The sequence below is a fragment of the Anabrus simplex genome, chromosome 5 (assembly GCF_040414725.1).
Source record: "Anabrus simplex isolate iqAnaSimp1 chromosome 5, ASM4041472v1, whole genome shotgun sequence".
NCBI classification, from domain to species: domain Eukaryota; kingdom Metazoa; phylum Arthropoda; class Insecta; order Orthoptera; family Tettigoniidae; genus Anabrus; species Anabrus simplex.
In genome coordinates this window covers 31,260,091-31,283,152 of record NC_090269.1, presented here as the reverse complement: position 1 = coordinate 31,283,152, position 23,062 = coordinate 31,260,091, and the positions used below count along the sequence as shown (strand labels likewise).

General features: G+C 38.5%; 1 protein-coding gene across 2 annotated transcripts in view; it reads left to right on the top strand.

The window, feature by feature from the left end:
• Nucleotides 1-23,062, top strand: part of LOC136874291 (F-box/LRR-repeat protein 7) — a 32,003-nt gene that overhangs the window by 3,067 nt on the left and 5,874 nt on the right. The window contains exons 2-4 of one of the 2 annotated variants that reach the window (XM_068228012.1): nt 8,455-9,016; nt 21,482-21,591; nt 21,676-21,819. In XM_068228012.1, coding sequence (XP_068084113.1) covers nt 8,455-9,016; nt 21,482-21,591; nt 21,676-21,819 — 816 coding nt within the window. Of the gene's footprint in view, nt 1-8,454; nt 9,962-21,481; nt 21,592-21,675; nt 21,820-23,062 lie in introns of both variants that reach the window. The other variant, XM_067147930.2, reaches the window with a different exon arrangement.

Below are 23,062 nucleotides of genomic sequence, written 5' to 3'. Positions count from 1 at the left end.
TCTGGTGGGATGCTTTTATCAGCACAAAATTGGAACAATTCTAATTATTTGGAACATATGGGAGCCTTACATAACATCTTATAACCTCAAGTATATGCTTTTCAAATAAGCAGTAGTCATCATCATCTTGCCTCTGTTGAAAGTGGTCATATACGTGAGCCTTGTGTCGGTAGATTTACTGGAATGTAAAAGAACTCCTGCAGGACTAAATTCTGGCACCTAGTGTCTCCAGAAGTAATGAAAGTAGTTAGTGGGACGTAAAGCCAATAATAATAATAATAATAATAATAATAATAATAAAATAATATTTCAGTCCTCCTTTGTTAAATGCAGTTCTTACAAGCAAAATAACTGAGAATAACTGAGCATCTATGATGGGCTATCACTCACTGACGAGTATGATTGTCTTCATCAAAACTCAGCTTTTGTTGAGTTCTTAGATGGCAGCAGAGGCCAACCTTGGAGCTGTAGATTCTACCACATTGCTGACATATATTTGGTCTCATAGGGGCTGGCTGGGCATTGTTTTTATTCTTCAGAAGTTCCTGTTGTTTTTTAGTATTGCACTTGTTAGTTTCTATTTTCTGACACTGTTGCTCAAAACGCTGAGTTCCTTCCAAGACATTACGACACCGTAGTGGACAATCAAGTACAGTAGCTTCCCAGTTGTCAGTTTTAATGTGACATTTCTTCATGTACTGAAGAGTGTGTTAGTGATAACAAGATAGTGCTCTGAACATTTCTTGGGAAGTAGAGTTCCATTACAGTCACACTTCCCTACAGCCTTCTTTCCAATTACTTCGGGCCATAGCGTTCGAGTCTCTATTACCTCATGCCTTGAAGTCTCCCAAAAGAATGATTTTTATCAGCTTGGGGTATTTTTATTAGAAGTATGTCATGTTGGGAATAGAATGCTTCTTTTTCATTGTCATCATCATCACAAATGAGCATATGCACTGATTATTGTAGCTCGTTGGTTGTTGGTGAGCTTGAGCCATAAGCTCATGAGCCTCTCGTTTATGCCATAAGGTAGTTCATCAAAGTGAGGAACAAGTTTGTCCACAGTGACAAAACCAACACCATGAATGCGGGGGCTCATGATTATCCTTTCCTTTCCTAAAGCAAGTGTAACTGGTGTCCTGTCAATCGCCCCCAGTGTCAGTTGCGCCCAGCATAAAATGTGACAATTACTCCCAGTCCGGTCCAGCTGTTCACCTTGGAAATCACCCCCCAGAAGGGGCCATTCTCATTAAAGAGTATTCCTGAGGGTTTTCCCCACCACCTCCTCTCTTTACTATTTAAATTCAGCAGTGTTCTGCAGGCCAGCTATGGTGGTGGTGGTGGTGGTGGTGGTACAACTAGGCACTAATCAGAGAGAAAAAAAAGAAAGACAAGGGCCACGTAGGGCATGAAAATGAAAGAACCCCTAGCCCTCACAACCTAATAGCTTCCGGGTCAGAAAAGAACAAGAATTGACCAAGGAAGGTTGAATAGGACAGATAAAAGTGAGGAGCCTGGCACAAGTAAATGGAAGCAATGCCAGGACTCAGTTAAGGGTCCTGTGGTCGCTATCCCATGCTCCCAAGTTCAGAACCCCTGAGGCCCTCTTTAGTTGCCTCTTACGACAGGCAGGAGATAACGTGGGTGTTATTCTACCGCCCCCACCCACAGGGAGAGGCCAGCTACATACGGGCAAAGTGTTACACTGACTGTGTGTGACCATCAGTTGTGTTCAGGATGATTAACTGACTCCCATCACACTTCATCCAGGCTTTGGACTCGCTACACACAATATCCTTTGTATATAGGCATGCTTAAAATCAGCTATTGGCTTTGTCAGTTACTTTGTGCTAAAATTAAGCTCCGTCAGTTTTAAGCAGTTTTAAGCATAGACATTTAGGCTACTGTATTTACATTTCTCCCTGATTCTATTTACACTATTTACACATTTACTCTCGTCAATCAGTGATGAACCTTCTGGATTTCATAGCAACTCTTCAGAGTTTTTGGAGATGGGAAATTGTTTTCAAACAAGCGGCAATATCACCACTTTCCTCATATTTTTAAACTGTTCCTTCCAGCCTGTCATCTAGAGTGATGTAAGTGGTCTTTCTTCGTTTACCTTCCATATTGAGCTGGGCCCTTATCAGCGCATATGCAGAGCTCTCTGCTTCTTTCTTTAAACATTTGATGAGGTCTTTGATTCAAGGATTTGGTCTTTCAAGTTCGGCGTTAATTTTGTTGTACCATCCCTCAACGGAGTTGGTGCTTCGATGACGCCTTCCATAACAACTCCAAATCTCGACTGGAACTTCTTCATTCTCCATCCACCTTTCTACGAAATAGTCCAAAAATGCAGAAAGTTTTTCATTGTTAGGTACTCTAGAATGTATTTCCAACCAGCCATTGGAAACATCCTCAGGTCGAAGAAACGCTAAAGCAGCACACACGCGGATTATCATTCTCACTTCTTCGTTCTTCGTATACTGACAAGCAAGTCCCATATCTTGAACTTTTCTCCAGATGCACTTTTTCATGTGGAAGTAGCATCCTTTTACCTCTACTGCTGGAAATACAACTTTAATGGCCGAAATTGCTGCCAATTCAAAATTGACCATCACTCGTGCTGGATTCCACTCTGGTATGGCCTCATTAAGAAGGTGAAAAAGCTAAATATGTGTTTCTTTTCTTTTGTTTGGCAAGAGAGCAAATACAACTGGATATATATTTGTTTCAATTTTTTGAGCTTCCAATGTCTGCATGAATGGTATAAATTTTCAAAAATTGTTTACTGCAACTCTTAAAAGTTCCATCAATAAAACAATCTTGCTTATTTCTCAAAGCTTCTTTTCCTAAAGTTCCACTAAAAATAATAAGTTGCTCACCAGTGTTGTCGTCTTTCAAAAGAAAACTACTCCCATCTGTCACGGTAAGCAATTCCATGTCCAGGACGACTTCTTCAGACAATTCTGATTCTCGTTGATTACCTTGCGATTTGGCTCTGTGACGATATAATGCCCTCTTCGTAACTTGCTGTGCTGGTATTTCGGTTTCAAAATCATAGCCCTTGTTGTGGAGATTACCCATTTGTTCACAGTATATTTTAGAAACTGGCATATCCTCCTCGCGTGCTCTCTTCTTCACGTGATTGAAAGCTTTTAATACTTCTAAGCAAGCTTCATCAGGTGGTCCACATTGATGCTTGCTTGAACACAGCTTTTCACCACTTGATTGATCCTCTGCAACGTGCCGATCTCTTCTTTGTACAGCACCAGATTACAGTTACATCTTCTTTTGTCCTTTTAACAGTGTACGAGTAACCTTGGTAGTGGGCGCGCAGCTTCCCGTGACTGTTCGTTGAAACTTCCATATCAAGCACAACTAGAATGCACTAAATAAATACGACCAGAACACTATGACACTCGGAGCGAAAATGAGAGGAAGTAAAGCTAGCAGGCAAGTGCTATTTTTAGAGTAAGAGGGATAGTCCTGAGGTATTTTCCGGGAGGGAGCCAGACAGTGAGTGAGTCATGCTTAGTTGTAAACAGCTAATGGACAGGGGGCGATTGTCACACATTTTAAACTGAGAGCGATTGTCACTGGGGGCAAATGACATATATTCATATAACCGCCTCCTTGTCCTTTAATTTGCTCTTCGCCTGGTTTTCTGGTTTCACTCATTGCTGCAATATCGATGTATCTTTTTTATTTCATGAGACATAATAGCTGTTCATCTTCCTGCTCGGTAAACTGTATCATCTATTAAAGTGTGAATATTCCAAGTTGCAAGATTCATCTTTATTTTCTTTCGACCGCACATGGTGTACCCTCTGGGTGCAGTTTCCCAATTGGATAGCATGTAGGCTGACTATGTTCAGGGCACCTTCAGGGTGGTTCTTGAAGAGGCCTGCTCAGTCACGAATGCAGCACAAGTTGCTTTAGAGCCTCTCCGTAAGAAAAATGGCGATCACACATTCGTCGCCTACATGCCGGTTTGTCGCTAGGAGCACCCAGATTACACAATCCTGCTCTTATCGCACCTCCCTGATCGCTGCAGGACTTCTAGTGGTATGTTTATCTTAACTAACTTCTGCAGAAGATGCCTGTGTGTGATATGTTATAGCGTGGAAATGCTGCTGCACATCAACAATTACACTTTCCTTGACAGACTCTGAACCTATCCCCTGCGGCATAATAGTTACGACGACTGGAGGTTCTGAAACTGCTGCAGCCTTTGTCCACCTTTCCAACTGCTAGAGAAGCTTCACGTGTCCCTGCACCTGGTCTGCCGTTGAGGACTTTCTATGATACATGATCACCATATACCTTTTACTCTTAGAACCCGAACACTGGGTTGTCCTGTCTGCCATCTATACTGTTCTAAAGTCCATTTTCTCCACTGCAGATGCCATTGAGGACTTCACACATCGCCCTGTGGTAGGGTCCTCCATATTTATGACCCCTGGAGAGAGGGTGTCCCAGTATTATAAAGCTCCCAGGAATTGGGCTACCTGTTGGTCCACGGATCCAAAGATCATCCCTATATTAAACCCCCTATCTGCCATCTGGGACGCGCTCTGAAGGGGACATGTTCCCTGGTTACTCATTGACTGCACCCACATACATCATAAGTATTGGAATATGTAATCCACTGATATTCTGGATATTACATGTTTGTTGTGACCTGCATGGTGCTGAAAGGTAAATCTTTTATCTGCTGCCCTTTCAACTTTGCATATTTCTCAGGAAGGTATCAGACCATCTGTAGAAAAAGTATCCTCACCAAATTTCAAAATAATTTTTCTTCAATGGACAGCTATAGATTGCTTTATCTTTGGCATTCTAATACTTTGAAATGAGCCACACATGAATAAATAAAATTCACACTGTGCAAAATGAAATTTGCAAGCACCTATATGCATGTTAGTACTCAGGCACTTTGACAAACTGATTGAAATGTGAAAATGTAACTAGCACATTACACAAAGCAATTTCTAATTGCTCTCTAGAGATGTGAATTTCCAAAGAGTATGGATAACAGTTGGAAAAGGTAACATTGTTTTACAGTTTTCAAACTGAGTACTGAACTGTTTTATGTTTGAATATTCTTGTTTATTGAAAGCTCTGTGACAGTATAAAGACAGAAGTGGGAATTGATTTGAAATTTCTCATTTTATTTTATAAAAATTATTTTATTTTTTGTATAAGATTTTATTCTGTTTGGACTGAAATTTTAGACTTGGAAGAATTGTTTCAATCTCATAAACCTGGTCTTATCCAGAACATTTTAAATTGACTGTTTTAAAAACTCTTATTTATGAGTTGTATAAAAAAATTATCATTAATGTGTGGATTTCATCATTTTCATTTTTGTTCTAATTATTGTGGGGCACCCAGTACTAGCACGCACAGTTTTGGAAGCATTTGCTGTTGCGCAAGCTTGAACTTTCCTAGTACATTCAATTCTCACTGAGTCAGCAAGAAAGAAGAGTATTTTGATTGGAAAAAATAAAAGTAAATGTAATTGGGGAATGTGAAATTCAAAGGTGAATTCTGCGTTCTGATTGGTTTTCTTTGGTAGCTGCACCATTTCCCATTTCTCAATCTTGCCTCGCTTCTTTGGTAAGAGCGAGGTAGTGTCTGTGTCTTTGATCATCTGACCATCTTAGCGAGCAGACATGCTCGTCCTTTGGTGCCCAATTGGGAACTTGGCCATCTCCTTCTTTCATTTTCTGTTTTAATTGAATTGTAATTTAAATGTAATACCTTTTTGTTTCATAATGCAGAAGGTTGCGAATTTCACATTCACCACTAATTTTGTCTAAATGACTTAGCTTCTCAGCTAAGATCATCAACAGTTTATTTGGAGGCAAAACCCTATTCTTAACCTTTTCTGTACTTAATTTCATCCATTGGGTTTGCTGTACAGTAGTTCTAATATAATTTGATTTCATTTGGTCATTTACTGAAGTGTTTTATTTATGACACAAGTGTTTCTTTCATCTCTTAGTTTGGGAAAATTTTCATTAGTTCTCTCGTTTTGTGTAGAATGGGACTAGCCCTCAGGTTAATCGACATGTGTCATTAGAATAGGTTTTTTATATGTTTGAATTTAGTGCCAAACAACAACCAACTTGTAATTTATGAAAATTTATTTTAGGGCGCTGCGCATGTCTTGAGGTATAATAAGTTATGAGTTTCATTATGGTCTGTATTGATAACTTATCACTATCAAAGGGTAGATAAGGGTCCACCTATTCAATACCATAAGTTTGTATATTGTTGTATAAAACCAGGACTAGTTTTGACCCCATATATATTGGGTCATCTTCAGCCATGGTACAATTGGAAGACATATGTACACATATAACCAACAATAAATTAAATACTTTGGTATGCCACAATTTACAGTCTTGATTTAAAACATTCATGAAGTCCAAACAACAAATCCAAACTTGAAACTAATGACGCATCAAAATAGTTGTGGTTGATGGCGAACTGCATTGTCGCTCCTACAGCAGTCAAATGTTCTTGAGTTGATCTGTAGCGTGGCTGAAGATAACCCAATATATATGGAGTCAAAACTAGTCCCAGTTTTATAAGACAATATACAAATTTATGGTATTGAATAGGTGGACCTTCTCTACACTTTGATAGTGTGTCAAGGTATCTCAGTATTTTGTTTCATTTTGAATATGTTACCAGAGTTCTGTTTTAAATTTTTCTCAAGTTTTGAAAATGCTTTTACTTTAAAATAAAATGTTGTAATCCAAGGGCAATTACCCTCTCCATTTTCTTTCATCGCAGTCCATTACCTCCTAAGGTTCCATGCTGCTTCCCACATCCATTCCATAGTTGTCATGTTTCTTAAACTGTTTAATAATATTTTGTGTTGCGATGCATTTGTTGAGTCTAAGATTACATATTTCAAGTTTTAAAATGTCCTCCTTTAGCATAATTATGCATTAACCTGTGGTAAGGAAGGTTACAGCTCGAATGATATATAATGTTGATTACCCAATATAAATATGTAAAAATGACTAAATAATAAAGCAGAACAGAAAAATGACTTAAAATTAAGAAATAAATGTAACAAATTGCTAAAACAATATTACACATGTATTACAATGGTAATACAGCATGATTATACAGTTAAAAATCATTTAGTATTTGACTATAACTAAGGAACTAACAGACACTAAAGAGACTGCCAGAGTGACGAATATGCACAGCAAGCGGGTGAATCGTACCTCAATGTCCATGACTTTGGCAAAAAAATATATCCCTGCTACCCTTCCTCACAGCACATTCAAAGTCTTCACTGCTTACTGTGGCGCTATATAAATCAGTTAGCTACGACAAACTACATTTTGTGCATATTTCTGCTAATAATTAAAGAAAGTGGTAGCTGATAAAACAACAGCGCTTGTACAAATTGGGTTTTTTTTTTTTAATTCCTATAATTCCTAGTTTCAGCCAGCTAAAATAGAATAAAAATATAATTCCCCCTCCCTGCTCTCCACTACTGCACAGTGGTATATAAGCACTCCCATTAGATTGCACAATTGCTACTTACTTGCTAATATCAGGTTAAGTCTGTCAGCACCATTTCATACCCTGTAGAATGCAGTAAATCTGGTAAGCTAAAACTGTTAGCATTATTTCATACACCGTACAGTGTGGTCCTTGATGGAGAAACACACTACTATGTGTTCTTATGGTAAAACCAGTAGAAAGGTATAGAAATAACCTGGAAACATTGTCAGATAGCAAGGAAATATTTCTAGAATATTTTACAATATTGTGGAAACAAAGGATAGGCTGGTAAACTAATTGTAGATCCTAGGGAAACTGTGGACAGAAGGCAGGAATATTTTGAAGAACTTCTCAGTTATAACCTTTCTGGCAATGTTTTGTATGCAGAAATTAATGAACAGGAATGAATGAATCACAATTGAGAAAATGAAAAGAATTATAAATCTATAACAAAATCAGCAAGTGGATGAAATTAGACCAGACATAGTGAAATATAGCAGAAGTACAGTGATAAAAGTTTATAGAGTAGGCGTAATAGAATAAGGATTCAAGTGCTTAAACAAAAATACTGTCATACCAATCTACCAGCAAATGTATAGAAAGGACACTCAGGAAGTCATAACTAGCATTTTTCATATCACAATTTATATGTTCTTAGTATTGCTGCCTTTCATTTATATCACTGCTTAATCATCTCAGATTGACCTATTATAATTTAACCAGGGCAAATGACAAAGATGAAGATACTAGAGATTCAACTAATAAATGCATCATATCTTTGACATATATTTTTTTTATTTTGTGGAAACTTGTTCTAATCAGGAGAGGAATTTGATTCTATTCAATAATGCTTTAAATTTCACTGTAGTCAAGACAAATGATTACCTTTTCTAAACAGGCTGTCCTATTTTGTTTTAGATAATTATCTACATAATGGAATTCCTGCCGCTTGCTGACAGAATCAGTGCGAGCCAAGTGTGTCATCAGTGGTATGAAGCATCCCGTGAACAGAAGCTTCATTACAATGAAGTAGTTATACTTCACGATAATATTTCTCGACCACTTCAAGTTTTTGAAAATAGTTACGGAACATTTGTAAACTTTGTCTTCAAAGAAGTAGAACTAGGTGCAAAACTATCAGCATTCTGGGACAAATTTTGTCCAAGTATGTGTTCTTTAGGTATATACAGCTGTGATGTGTCAGAAAGAACCTTTGTTGAAATCTTAGCTAGATGTGTTCAGTTGCAGAGTTTAAGAGTGAATGGTTGTCGTGAACTTCTCATGTCCGGTCGTGTTCTTGAAGTTGAATCTGATGTCTTGCAGTTGTTAAGGAAGACTCTAAGAAAACTTAAGGAGCTTAGCCTTTCTTATAATCGCTACTTATCTGATGCATTATTTAATCGTTTTGTTGCTATTGCGCCAAACTTAGAAGAACTTTCTGTGACAGGCTGCCAGATTTCCTTCCACATGGGACTTTACCGTAAGTTCTATTCAAAGAAGATGCTAGCCAACGATAATATTGTCCCTTCTGAGAGTGTTCTTACTTTCCCCAACATTTTAAATTTTATAATATCCCAAGCTAAAAAATTAAAGAAGTTAACATTTGGGCATACACTTATAGACAATGCTGCAGTAACCCAGCTAGCTCAAGTACCTTCTCTCAATTTAATGTCTCTACATCTTCAGTCTTGCGATCAGCTGACTAATGTAGGTATAATTGCCCTTACAGAGCATCAAAAACTATTGACGGAATTGGACTTGAGCGAATGCTCCCGTCTAACAGACCATTCCTTGTTAGCTATATGTAATAATTTAACAAACCTAACAATACTGAACATCAGAAGCTGTCGGGCAATTTCTGACATAAGTGTTTCAGAAATGTGTCGTCTCCAGAAGTTGAAAGATCTGAATTTGTCTCACTGTGAATTAGTTACAGGGAAAGGAATAGTACAGGGTCTGTGTTCCAAAGTTAATCCTTCTTTCCGTCGTCTAAACCTCAGTGTACTCCCTCTCGATGAGGACACTGTTTGCCAGGTGGCTGAGAAATTGCCAGGACTTACTCATTTGGATCTCAGCTGGTGCTTCATTGCTGTGACAGATAGGAGTGTTCAGGCAATATGTACACACCTCATTTGGTTGCACACATTGAAGCTTACTGCCTGTAACCGAGTGACTGATTCAGGACTTACTGGTATACAGATGACAGAAGAAGAGGAGAATGTAATTAAAAATGATATGCCAATATATGAGGATAGTCAGACATTGGATAGTACAGATGAAGATCCAATGCACAAGATTTCATTACGCAGCCGAGCTGAAAAAGAGATTGTTCAGGATGCAAGAAGAAAACAGCTTGTATCTCAGAAGTGTGAGGATCAAACTCAAGGTACGACAGTCAGTGGAAATTCTCTGGAGAGATTGAAAGGTGAGTGATACAGGAAAATGATGATGATCTTAAATACAAAGTTGTCTACATATTACTTGTAAATATGTTTGTCTTATATTCAGAGCTCAGCTCAGTATAAAACCCATCATCAGTATGATCTGTCTCCCCTTGTTATTCAGTCTGTACCAGTATGTTATAATTGTTAAAAGCAAGTGACCTTTGAGATGTCACCTTGTCACTTGAGCTCATTATGAATGAGGTGATTTCCACATTTGTGAATTCAGTGACTGCTCCCCTCGCTAGCCTAATTCACTTACTGGTGAAGCAAGAACATTAAATTGTTTAGCACTTCTTGTTCCCATACTTACTTTGGTTGTCTGTTTGGTATTGTGATGAGTCCTGTTTGCCATTGTGATGGCAGTCAAGGATGTACTGATTTGTTTTAATTTATAGATATTGTAACGTGATGGTGGGTAGGAAAATAAACACACAACACTGGTATTGTGTAAATTCTATGATTAAGATTCATCATTTTGCCACAGGAAAGTGGCTGGCTTTGTAGAATAGGGCCAGAAATTGGCATATACCATATTTTAACCAACCATTTGCAAACTACACACACACACACACCTTCACCATGGCACTACAGCCCTTGAAGGGCCTTGGCCTACCAAGTGACCGCTGCTCAGCCCGAAGGCCTGCAGATTACGAGGTATCGTGTGGTCAGCACGACGAATCCTCTCGGCCATTATTCTTGGCTTTCTAGATTGGGGCCACTATCTCACCATCAGATAGCTCCTCAATTCTAATCACGCAGGCTGAGTGGACCTCGAACCAGCCCTCAGGTCCAGGTAAAAATCCCTGACCTGGCCGGGAATTGAAGCCGGCGCCTCCGGGTAAGAGGCAGGCACGCTACCCCTACACCACAAGGCCGGCAAACTCCTCACAGATTATTTTTTATTTTTTCATTTTTCAGTCTCTCTAGCAAAGTCAAGACCTTTCACTTATAAATATCATAGAGTAACTAATGCACTCGTAGTTGTAAGCTTGTATTTCGGAAATAATGAGTTGCAACTGCACCATTAGCAGTCCTGAATATGGTTTGCTGTGGTTTTGTCATTTTCCTACCAGGTAAATGCCTGGTTTTACCTGAATAAAGGCCACAACAGCTATCTTCCTGGTATAGCTGAAAACCTGCATGTCAGGTCATGTATAGGACAGTCAGTTTGACATGCATTGTATGTAAGCTTTGGGAAAGCATTCTTTCTGATTATATTAGACATGTTTGCAAAATTACTAGCTATGGGCTTTACGTCGCACCGACACAGATAGGTCTTATGGCAACGATAGGATAGGAAAGGCCTAGGAGTTAGAAGGAAGCGGCCGTGGCCTTCATTAAGGTACAGCCCCAGCATTTGCCTGGTGTGAAAATGGGAAACCATGGAAAACCATTTTCAGGGCTGCCGATAGTGGGATTCGAACCTACTATCTCCCGGATGCAAGCTCACAGCCGCGTGCCTCTACGCGCACGGCCAACTCGCCCGGTAATTTGCAAAATTAATAACTGGTTTGATAGAAGGCAGTTTGGGTTTAAGATATAATTTTAGACCTTCATAACTCTAATTTGATGCAAATTTTATAAAATTTTTTAAATTTTGCTTTACGTCGCATCGACACAAATAGGTCTTATAGCGACGATGGGATAGGAAAGAACAAGGAATGGGAAGGAAGCAGCCGTGGCCTTAATTAAGGTACCAGCATTTGCCTGGTGTGAAAATGGGAAAAAACAGAAAACCATCATCAGGGCTGTAAACAGTGGGGTTCGAACTCACCATCTCCCGGATGCAAGCCACAGCTGCGTCCCCCTAACCACGCGGCCAACTAGCCTGGTATTACAAATTGGTTAAACTTAGAAATAAGTAGTGTTTTAACATTGGATGTTATTTTACCAAATTAGGGTTCTTCAGCAGAAGTTGGCCTATAAAGGAGAACGAAACTGGTACTGCAAAATGTATTAAATACATCAAAATAAATAAAATGGTATCGATTAAGTGGGATAGCCTGCTTTATAATTGTGATTGTTGGAACTATCAATACAGGGTTAATGAAGCTAATAAACTATGATAACCCCCCCAATGATAAAGTTACAAGGTGTAAGGTCCAGTGAGCTCCCAGGTCATTCAATTTTACTGCACCTGCCTATTCATTGAAATGATCACTAAGGAAATCATGTGTGACCATAATGAGATGGAGCGCTGTCTTGTTGCCAAATTAATTTTTACCTATGCCTGAAACTTTGAACTTAATCTGGTAACAAATTTATTATCATTAGTTTTTGATCAGTTCATCCTCACAAAAATCAGATCTGCTGGCAGGTAAAAGTAATTGGGATACAAACATCAGAAAAACCTTGGTGCCAGACTCATATTTCCAGTTGACCTGGCACCTGGGATATTTTGACATCCGTCAACAAACATTGCTACCGATCTCTCGAGGCATCCTTTATAGAGGGTCTTCTTGAGAAGGGTTCCAGTATTTCAAGGGGAGGCAGCACTCAACAAACAAAGGAAAAAAGGACTTAAAAACATTAATCACAAACCCAGTATCTTCAGCGTTATGATCCGCTACCACTACCATCAATGATCACCATGTCTTTGATCTACTCTTCACAACATGTGATCGCCATTCATTGTGATGCAACCTTCCACCTTACGTCGCATGGAATCGCGCATTTATTGGAACACCCCTGGCTGTAGCTGGATTGCATCACAGGCACTGCACACATGTTCTCGTAGTGTATCCTCATCATTTATGGGGACTAGTATTGGCTACTGAGTGTATGATTCGAAGCGGTGCATCGATTCATTCAAGTGTCAGAGTGAATCGATTCACAGAAACGGCTAGCTCACAGTACACGATTCAGTTGACTCACAGCAGAGAGTGCTGTGTAGGCTACTTGGAACCACCAGCAGTCCCAGTACACTATAAGAGACTTTGCCTCATTACCAAAACTTGATGCCTGCCTGGCCATCAGATGATATAGATGTTGATTCCCATAGGGAACCTGAAATATTTGTCCCGAATGAGTAAGTAGCCTACGCAGTGGCCTCCACTCTATGCACTAGCCATGCGTCTTGGTGGGTGTGCTATTTACCAACCGATGAGCCCAACTTAAGCTCACTGGGGCGAAACGCTGGCAACCAGGAATGAGTTAGCTGGAAATTTATGATGTCCAATATCAGACCATTTCTATTGGTATTAAAATTTACTCATTCAGGACAAATATTTCAGGTTCCCTATGGGAATCAACATCTATATTATCTGATGGCCAGGCAGGCATCAATTTTGGGTAATGAGACAAAGTCTCTCATAGTGTATTGGCACTGCTGGTGGCTCCAAGTAGCCTATGCAGTGGTGTCCAAGGTATGCACTAGCCATGCGTCTTGGTGGGTGTGCTATTTACCAACTGCTGAGCCCAACTTGGCACACTGGGGCAAAACGCTGGCAACCAGGAATGAGTTAGCTGGAAAATTTATAATGTCCAATAATGGACCATTTATTACACTGGACATTGGCGGGAAGCCGAACTTCCGCTGCAGGCGAGACATACAGAGCGATGGTACACTGAAAGAATCATACGCAAGCGTGCCTCAGTGAGACACAACACACACACATGGTTCATATCGGTTCAGTGGACATTGGCAGGGAGCTGAACTTCTGCTGCACTGAGATATACAAAACCATGGCACACTGAAAGAATCGTATGCTAATACGGGTTCTCGCTCTCAGCTCATTTTAAAATAATACCCATTTGCATTCACTGTCCTCTTCTTACAGGGAGATTTAAATAATATATGGGTTTATTTGCAGTGTTAAAAAGGTAGTCAAAACATAATTCCAAAGTAACTAGCTAGTAACTAGCTTATAACTTAGTTGACATTCGACAATTAATTCAACTCAATTCTCTAGCCTACCTTATGACTATAAGTCATGCTAGTGACCACTAGAAATTGACTATTTTATTTTGGGAAGAACCGCTCAGTATTTCCTCAGTTCATATGTCACATCAATGCACAAGACTTCAATAATTGAATCACGAGATCACCGGTGTACGTGGACAGTGGATAAGTGAGCCAACTCACGCAATAACTCAAACAAAAAGATGTTGAATCAGAAAACCACAGGGCTACTCTGCATCTCGGGTAACCTATGCAAAATATAACGATTTAAAAAATCCTCTACTGATGGAAAGAGACATATTTTCAAAGATGACCGAGCGAGTTGGCCATGCGGTTATGGTCGCATAGCTATGTGCTTGCATTCAGGAGATGGTGGGTTCGAATCCTACCGTCGGCAACTGTTAAGATGGTTTTCCGTGGTTTCCTATTTTCACACCAGGGAAATGCTGGAGTTGTACCTTAATTAAGGCCATGGCCACTTCCTTTCCACTCCAAGCCCATCATCGCCATACATAAGGCCTGTCTGTTTCGGTGCGAGGTAAAGCAACTTATTTGATTTATATTTAATATGTACGCTACTTATTGTGAACACGGGTATTTTTACATCTAATTCTGTATATATAATAGAGTTGTGACTTTCAGAGAACTGAGGGAAAACTATAAGTTAGTGTATAAAATGTTATTTTTGTAAGTTCTTCTTCTTGTTATTATTATTATTATTATTATTATTATTATTATTATTATTATTATTATTATTATTATTATTATTATTATTACTATTATTATTATTAACTATGTAAGTTTTGTACTGTAATACAACGAGCATGTTTAGTACCGCACAAGAAGTGCCTATTTTTTCCTGCATTTCATTTTAACTTATTTGTTTTGTATTGTGTACTTACCGTGAATACAATGAATTTTCAATGTTCTTTGAAATAATTTAAGAAAAGACTAGGCAAGCATTTGATAGGGAATCTCCCACCTGGGTGACAGCTCTAAATGCAGATCGCTGATGATTGTGTGTACAGATATTTTGTCATCTGATTCTATATACTTATATAATGGAGTTGTCACTGTCGGGGAAAGGCTTTGTAACATCAAAATTTGATGCGAAGGGGTGGCTGTCAGGAGAAACTTGAATCTGAAAGCTAGATGACTCGTAGGAAAGCAGTTCATAGAATGAAGACCAGATGGCAGCAGCAAGCTTTGAATGTTGTTGCTGCTGTCTTATCAGTAGACACTACACAGATGTAATAGGAATGGTGACTCTAATCAAGGGCGCCCATTTCCGGGGGCAAGGTGTGGCCGCGGCCCCCCTCTAGCTCTCAGAGAAAGGCAAAACTCTCGTGTAGTCACGTGTTTTTTTCAAGAAAATGACTTAAAAGTCAGTATTACGTGAAAGCGGTAGTACAGTCCCCCACCAACAGGCAGGGGATACCGTGGGTTATTTTACCACAGAAGAGAAATCGCCATTTATCTTCCAAAATATTAAAATTACTACATACCCCCAGGTCTGGGCCCCCCTCTAGAAACTGTCATATGGGTGCCCGTGACTCTAATGTGCCGTGAATCGATTCAGTAATGTGAACTGAATCAAATGAATCGAATGTCCCATCACTAATGGGGACCATATACACCATGTTCTTTACATGACTCCAAAGCCAAAAATCTGAAAGGTTAAGATCAGGCAAATGGGCAGCCCAAGGATTGGCCCTTCTGGACCAATCCATTGCTCATGGAAGACCAGTGTTTGGTGTCACTTAACTCTGCAATGAAAATGGGCTGGTGCCCCATCATAATGAGACCATAACACAACAAGCTAGTAGGTTTACGACCAATGTTTAGATAGGAACGTATTTCCGTGTTTTGTTGCATACGACCCTCCCTAAAGCTGAAGAACACTGTTATTATTTTAAATTAATATTAGATTATAAATTATTATCATTATTATTATTATTATTATTATTATTATTATTATTATTATAGTGTAAATGTACATATTTAGTTTTAACTCTTGTACATAGATCACTCTTTATGGCCATACTTACATTTCCATTACTTTATTATGTATTGTGTTCTCTTTATGCACTACTTATATTTTTCAGTTAGTTACTTTTTCATTATAACTTTCTTTTTACCTTTAATCTCCAGATTTATTTTATTTTATTCTGTTTTAATTGTAGAGCTTTTCTTTCTTTTTTCATTATACAGTATGTTCTCCAAATCTTTAATTTTTGGCTTTTAATTTTATAATAGAATAGTACATTTCTTTTATATATATATTATCTGTAATTTACATGGTTCAGTGTAAGAGAGAGCCACGAGCCCTAACTTCATCACTACTAAGGTCAAATAAATAAATAAATAAATTGTTATTGGAACATCGCGATCGATAGTAGTGGTAGCGGACTATAACTCCGAAGGTATTGGGACTGCGACCAATGTTCATAGGACCTTTCTTTTTGTCTTCACTTGTTGCATGTTGCCTCCTCTGTAAATATTGGAAACTTTTTCAAGGACAATCTGTATAACTACTAGCAGAATTACCCATTCTTCGCACTGGAGTTTTTTGTTAATAAAAACTTTGTGTTTTCCTTTGCAAATAAGAAAAATCTATCACACTCACTCTAACTTCTTGGCCACACTTGTCTGTGCCATACGTTAACACATTGGCTACCACCTGATGCACAAATAGGTCATGTCATTTGTGCATTACATACCATGGACGCGAATGTTCGTCGTCGTATATGATCCAATTTTACTTATCTTTATTGGTCAGCACAGTGATTGGGCTTTGTTCTTCTGTAACAGCACTCAGATTTAGGTTTGAGTTATCGGTTTGTGCCCTGTTGCTTTTAGATGTGATGTAATAATAGATAAAAGTGGCAGTGACAATTCTACTGGTCCTTCAAATTCCAATGCAAAAAATGTAAATGCAAAAGGCAAATCAATGAGAAAGTGATGTAAATTGTGCCGTGGAAAGAATTGATTCCATATATAATTGTCCTCAGTTCCCTGAAAATCCTGCACTGTACTGTAATTCAACGAGCATGTATAGTACCGCACAAGTGCCTATTTTTTCCTGCATTTCATTTTTAAGTTATTTGTTTTGTATTGTGGACTTACCGTGAATACAGTGAAATTTCGATGTTCTTTGAAATCATTTAAGAAAAGACTAGGCAAACAGCTGGTAGGGAATCTCACACCTGGGCGACAGCTCTAAATGCAGATCACTGATGATTGTGCGTACAGATATTTTTTCATATAATTCTATATACTTATTCAATGGAGTCGTCACTGTCGGCGAAAGGCTTTGTAACATCAAAATTTGATGCGAAGAGTACAATGGGGTCGCCCTCAAAGTGATTTATTAATGACTGATAGATGCTATGAAATGAGAGATGGAGAGTGTTGCTGGAATGAAAGATGACAGGGAAAACCAGAATATCCAGAGAAAAACCTGTCCCGCCTCTGCTTTGTCCAGCACAAACCTCACATGGAGTGACCAGAATTTGAACTACAGTATCCAGTGGTGAGAGGCAGACGCGCTGCCGTCTGAGTCACGGTGGCTCTTCCAGTGACATATATACAGTAAATAATTGGTTATCACTTTTTTCTTTTACAACATCAAGCACATAGAATCTGTCACTTTCAGTAAGCAAGAAGCAGAGTTGCCAACTGCTCCATCTCAAAATAATCTGCCTGCTTAAACACAGAGAAAGTCATGGTGAGAGGTACAACCGCTACCAGGCAACATAAAAATTAGTCTGACAGAACTTCTTATAAAGAATTTACCAGCATTTCATCTACTTATTCAATACAGTAGTACAGGTAATCTATCACCTAATCAAATTAAATAATATAGTTCCACCTTGTAAATACTTTTTACAGTCTTTTTTAAAATTATGATAAGTTCCGTACTTGTTTCAAGAACCTAGTTGTTCTCTTCTTCAGCAGCTGTTTGATTTACCAATCACTTCTAGGACTTAACTCACATCACTACCTTTCCTTGCCCTAATAAATAAATTACAATTTGCATCTCATTTGAATAAATATTTACTACCAGCCCTGTACATAGGAACAAATTAACTACACCTACAGAAAGTTTTTATGAAACAACTAGTCTTTAACTAAAAAGTACTCTCAATTTAATTAAATGTGTCTGTCATTGCAAATTTTATAATTGCAGCTCCTCCTGTTGAACATCTCTTCTGTATAAAACAAAAAGAAAAAAAAACCCTTCTTTTATCTGCCACTAAAATACAGAAAAACTTAATATGAAGATACATTGATAACTGACTTGCTGGGTGTGCTGCTTGTCTATTCTACACAAAGCATTAAAACTTAAGCCTGTTACTTCCAGTATTAGTCTGCACGGAATGATTGTCTTTTCTGTTCTTGTCGGGCTGAGTGGCTCAGACGGTTGAGGCGCTGAGCTTCTGATCCCAACTTGGCAGCTTCAATCCCTGGCTCAGTCCAGTGGAATTTGAAGATGCTCAAATATGTCAGCCTTGTGTCCGTAGATTTACTGGCACGTAAAAGAACTTCTGCAGGACTAAATTCCGGCAGCTCGGCATTTCTGAAAACTATAAAAGTAGTTAGTGGGACGTAAAGCAAACAACATTATTTCTTTTCGTCTTGTGGAAGACATGGTCGGAGCGGTGGACGAGGCTGCCAAACTCTCTAGTTAAGTCCTAAGATGGGACAAGCCACCACGTTAGAGACATGAAGCAGCCGATAAGAACGGAATCCTGTATTCAGCATTGTTTGTGCTTTTATTCTGCGCAGGTTGGTATTTCAATCTGGTTATTATGATTGACGATGATGACACCACATTCAACTTCACCTTGGTATGCGCTGGTTAGGGTATGATTTTTTGGGCTAGTGGTGGAAATTTGATTTATAAATTCTTTTATACTTCAGATTAATCAGGGACTATTAGAACACATTTTATAGGGTCCAGTAGTGGAAGGCCAAATTACAATTATTTTCAATACTTTTTCAAAAATGAAATTTGCTTCAGGCGAATAACAACTGGTTAGGATACGATTGAACTTTTTTCAGTAGCCTACCTTTTTAAAACACAGATTTGTTCCAGGCCAATAAGAATGGAATCCTCTATTCAGCTTTGTTTGTGCTTTTATTCTGCACAGGTTTGTATTACAATCTGATTATTACGATTGATGATGATGATGATGATGATGATGATGATGATGCCACATTCAACTTCACCTTGGCCAATAGGAATGCAAGTTTGTACTTCAGCCATATATAATGGCGACTGTTGCTCTTTATATCTTTATTTGGTTATGTAAGTAAATGTACTTCTGGATGTGGGATGGTGGGTTCCAGGACATCGTATCTTTCTTCTGAAAGGACCTCATAGTAACATTTCCATAAAAGCTAATGCCTGTTAATGTTACTAAGGTTGGAAGTCACGGGCTTAAATTTTACCGACAAAGCAGCACACTCACTTAGTCAATACGGATACAAATAAATCAGACCATTATGGTTAAAGTAATAGTTTTCAAAAACGCAGTAAATGTGTCATACCTTAGTTGGGCCTTCTTCATCTAAATCTAGACAGAGTTAATAGCTTAAACAACATATTAAAACTAAACAGAATTAATAATTTATAACAAACATATTTAAATATTGGTCAATAAGTCAGAATGTAAACACACAAAGACCCAAGTGACATATTTTAAAAACATATTATAAAATGGGACAATGAATTTTTATACCTTCACTACATCTATGTATATAAAAATTAATGTTTCTTTGTTTGTTTGTCCTTCATAGGCTCAAAAACTATTGAACCGATTTTGCTGAAAATTTCACAATTTAGGAAGTGGTAAGACACCCGTAGTACTCTTAGGGATGAGGGTGGGAGGGGGTGAGATACAAAATAGTCGAAAATAGTGTTGAATCCATAGTTTTTGGTGTCACTCCAGATGTTATTTAATTCACACTTCAGCCCCAATTGGCATGCGAGTGAAAAGGGGTGGAAAAAAATATGTCCAAAGTGACTGAGATTATGGATGTGTGTGTGTATGTTCCAGCATAGCTCTCAACCAAACTCAGTACACACATGACTTACTATTTCAAAAATTTACTGAGGCAGTAAGACACGCCTAGCACCCCTAAGATTGGGGGATGGGGTTTGGGGTAACATGTAAAAATAATCAAAAACTACCAATATTAGTCTTGAATCCATCATTTTTGGAGTGGTTGAGATGAATAGTGACAATCTGGATGCCATTTTAAGTCCAAGTTCAGTCTCCATCAGCATGGGGGTGAGAAGTGATGAAAAAGAAAATGTCCAGAATGACCGATATGATGGATGTATTTGTGTTATGTTCCAGCCTAGCTCTTAACAAAACTTGATAAATATATGACTCACTATCATGAAGAAATGCTGTGGGGGATAAAACAACCCTCGGTGAGGGAGAAATGACCAATATTAGCATCGAATCCATAGTTTTCGGAATTGCTGACATGAATAGTGACACTCCAGTTGCTGTTTTAAGTGTATGTTCTGACTCCACCAGCATGGAAGATGGTAAGAAAACAAAATGACCGAGATTATGGATGTATGTGTGGATGTTCCAGCATAGCTCTCCATCAAATTTGGTACACAAACATATCACTTAATGCGTAGGAAAAAAAAAAAAACAGTGTGGTAGTAAGACACCTCTGACACCTGTAGAGGAGAGTTGGCATATAAACAATTATCAAAAACAACTCATTTTAGTGTTCAATCAATAGTTTTTGGGGTCGCTGAAATGAATTGCGATATTCTGCATGCTGTTCTAAGTCCAAGTTCAGACTCCATAACAATAACCCTTAAACTACAAAATAATTCATAAGATATCAGTGAAGATCACAATAATGAAATCTACAAAAATTTGCTTCACAGATAATGACCAGGTAATAAAAATTCTAAAAGTAAACATTCAGTAAAGTGCCCGGGCAGCGCCGGGTAATATAGCTAGTTCAGTACAAAATACCCCAATAACGATTCTTTAAATGTCATCAACCTTATGAATGAATTCCTACTAAAACATACTGGACACACTGAGAATGAAGGTAATAAAAAATATACTGTAGTCCACAGGTCATCTTGATTTGAATGTCTGTCCTGAGTTATGTAAGTTATAAATCTTGTATACAGTATTATCTTCTTTGAGAGGTAAACTGACCCATAATCCCAATATGGTAGTAAATGTAACATATTGCCTATGTCTTGACCAATACCGAATCGGATAAAATATTGCCGTGGAATATATGAGTGATATTCATTCTTCAAATGTACACAGCATGTACACAGTGAGAGGCTGACTCTAAAATTAACTCTTATAGACGTACGCAACTTATTACTCCAAAGCATTGCCCATTTTTCATTCTATTACCCCTTTAGTTTTACACCTTTGTCTTTGAAATTTTCAAAAAGGTCACTTAGCTGGAACTTACATGCCATAACTAACAGAAGTTTTATTTCAGGTGATTGACTTGAGATTTGTGTCTCATATTTGTGGTGTTCCTGACATACTTTTTGTATTATATGATCTTACTTTTAGGAAACCTTCTTTCATTCCAGGTCTTCGATTTTTGGATATTTGTGGTTGTAATCGAATAACAGATGTTAGTCTAAAGTATGCATTTAATTTCCCAAGTCTTCAACATTTGGATATAAGTCGTTGTCAACAGGTATGTAAACATGTTTGTTATAACTTGGTTAGTGTTGTATATCTCTGCTTACCATGATTGTTCTCCTTTGTTACCGTTTTGCAGGTGACGCGCGTAGGACTGACTTATTTGGCAGTGCGGAACCCCAGCATTGAGACTCTGATCATGAGCCATTGCTACAATGTTATAGATGAGGGCTTGCTTAGCATTGTAAAATGTTTGTACAGGCTCAAACATTTGGACATTAAGGTACTGTATGTTTTATATGGCACTACTGTACTACTGTGAGGTACTTGTTTCTTTATTTTATTTTATGAAATACTTCCTCTCATGCAGAGGCTGCCTTGCGACAAAGTATACTTTTACATTTATATTTAGAAGAAGAGAAATAGATATTCTGTGCTTGAGAAATGTTGAAGGTAACCTAATTGTAACAGTGATTCCTTAGAATTATCAGTGAGCCCCTTAAGGCTATGATGGCAATCTCCCATAACGCTGTAACTGGCAGAGACATCTGTTTCCAGAAATTAGCGGCAAAAGCGGGAATCGTTCCCCTTGCTCCAATCATCAGACCTACTATGTCGATTTCCTCTAACTGGTATTTCTCCCTGTAGTAAGGAATTGTTGGAAAGTATATATTCCTCTTCTCTAGGTTAACATCTGAGGGCTGTGACTTATGGCTTTCAAAGCGAATTGTGGGGTCGATGATGTAACCTCTCTTCTTATTCTTGAAAGCAATGATGTCAATCCTTCTGTGGCTTCCGTTGTTCGCTAAGCCATGAACCTCTTCAAGTACCTGGAAAGCATGTTCTTTTAGCGTCGCCGCAATTAACGAGCGGATTTTATGATGACGCGTATTCCTTAAAAGTTCACCATGAGGACAAGATCCCAGAACATGCGCAAGAGTTTCAATCTCCTTGAGGCAGCGCCTACAAAGGGAATCGTTCTGAGATCTTCCTGGTACCGATCTAACTGCTGAAATGTTTGCTGTCATCTTAATTGCTTCACGCCATTCACTACATGATAAGCCTTGATGGTCTCGAATCCAGGAGTTGGCAGGAGTGTATTCATTGTACAAACATACACCTCTTCCTTTCTGCTGTAAGTTGCACCACTCACTGAATGCCCTTTCTCTCAGTACTCTTCTCACTTTCCTGGCATCTGTTATCTCTAGACGTGGATGTAGTAAATTGTCGGATGGAGGGACATTGAGGGATTGTAGTGAGAGAGTTATTTCTTCTTTCAGATTTCTTGTAGCACGTATGTATTCGTCACCTGAACTTAATAGTACCTTACAGATGTTAATGTGCTGAAGATGAGCTTCCCAAGTGGCGCAGAAGAGTCCCAACCCCTTATAATTTTTCTCAGTGTAGACCATTCCATTAGGAATGTCTGCAGGTATTTGAAGAATTTCCTTAAGAGCACTTCGAATTAGTATGTCTGTATCAGCAAGGAACTTTTTCGGAATCTTCTCTGGCTTGATAGTTTGGAA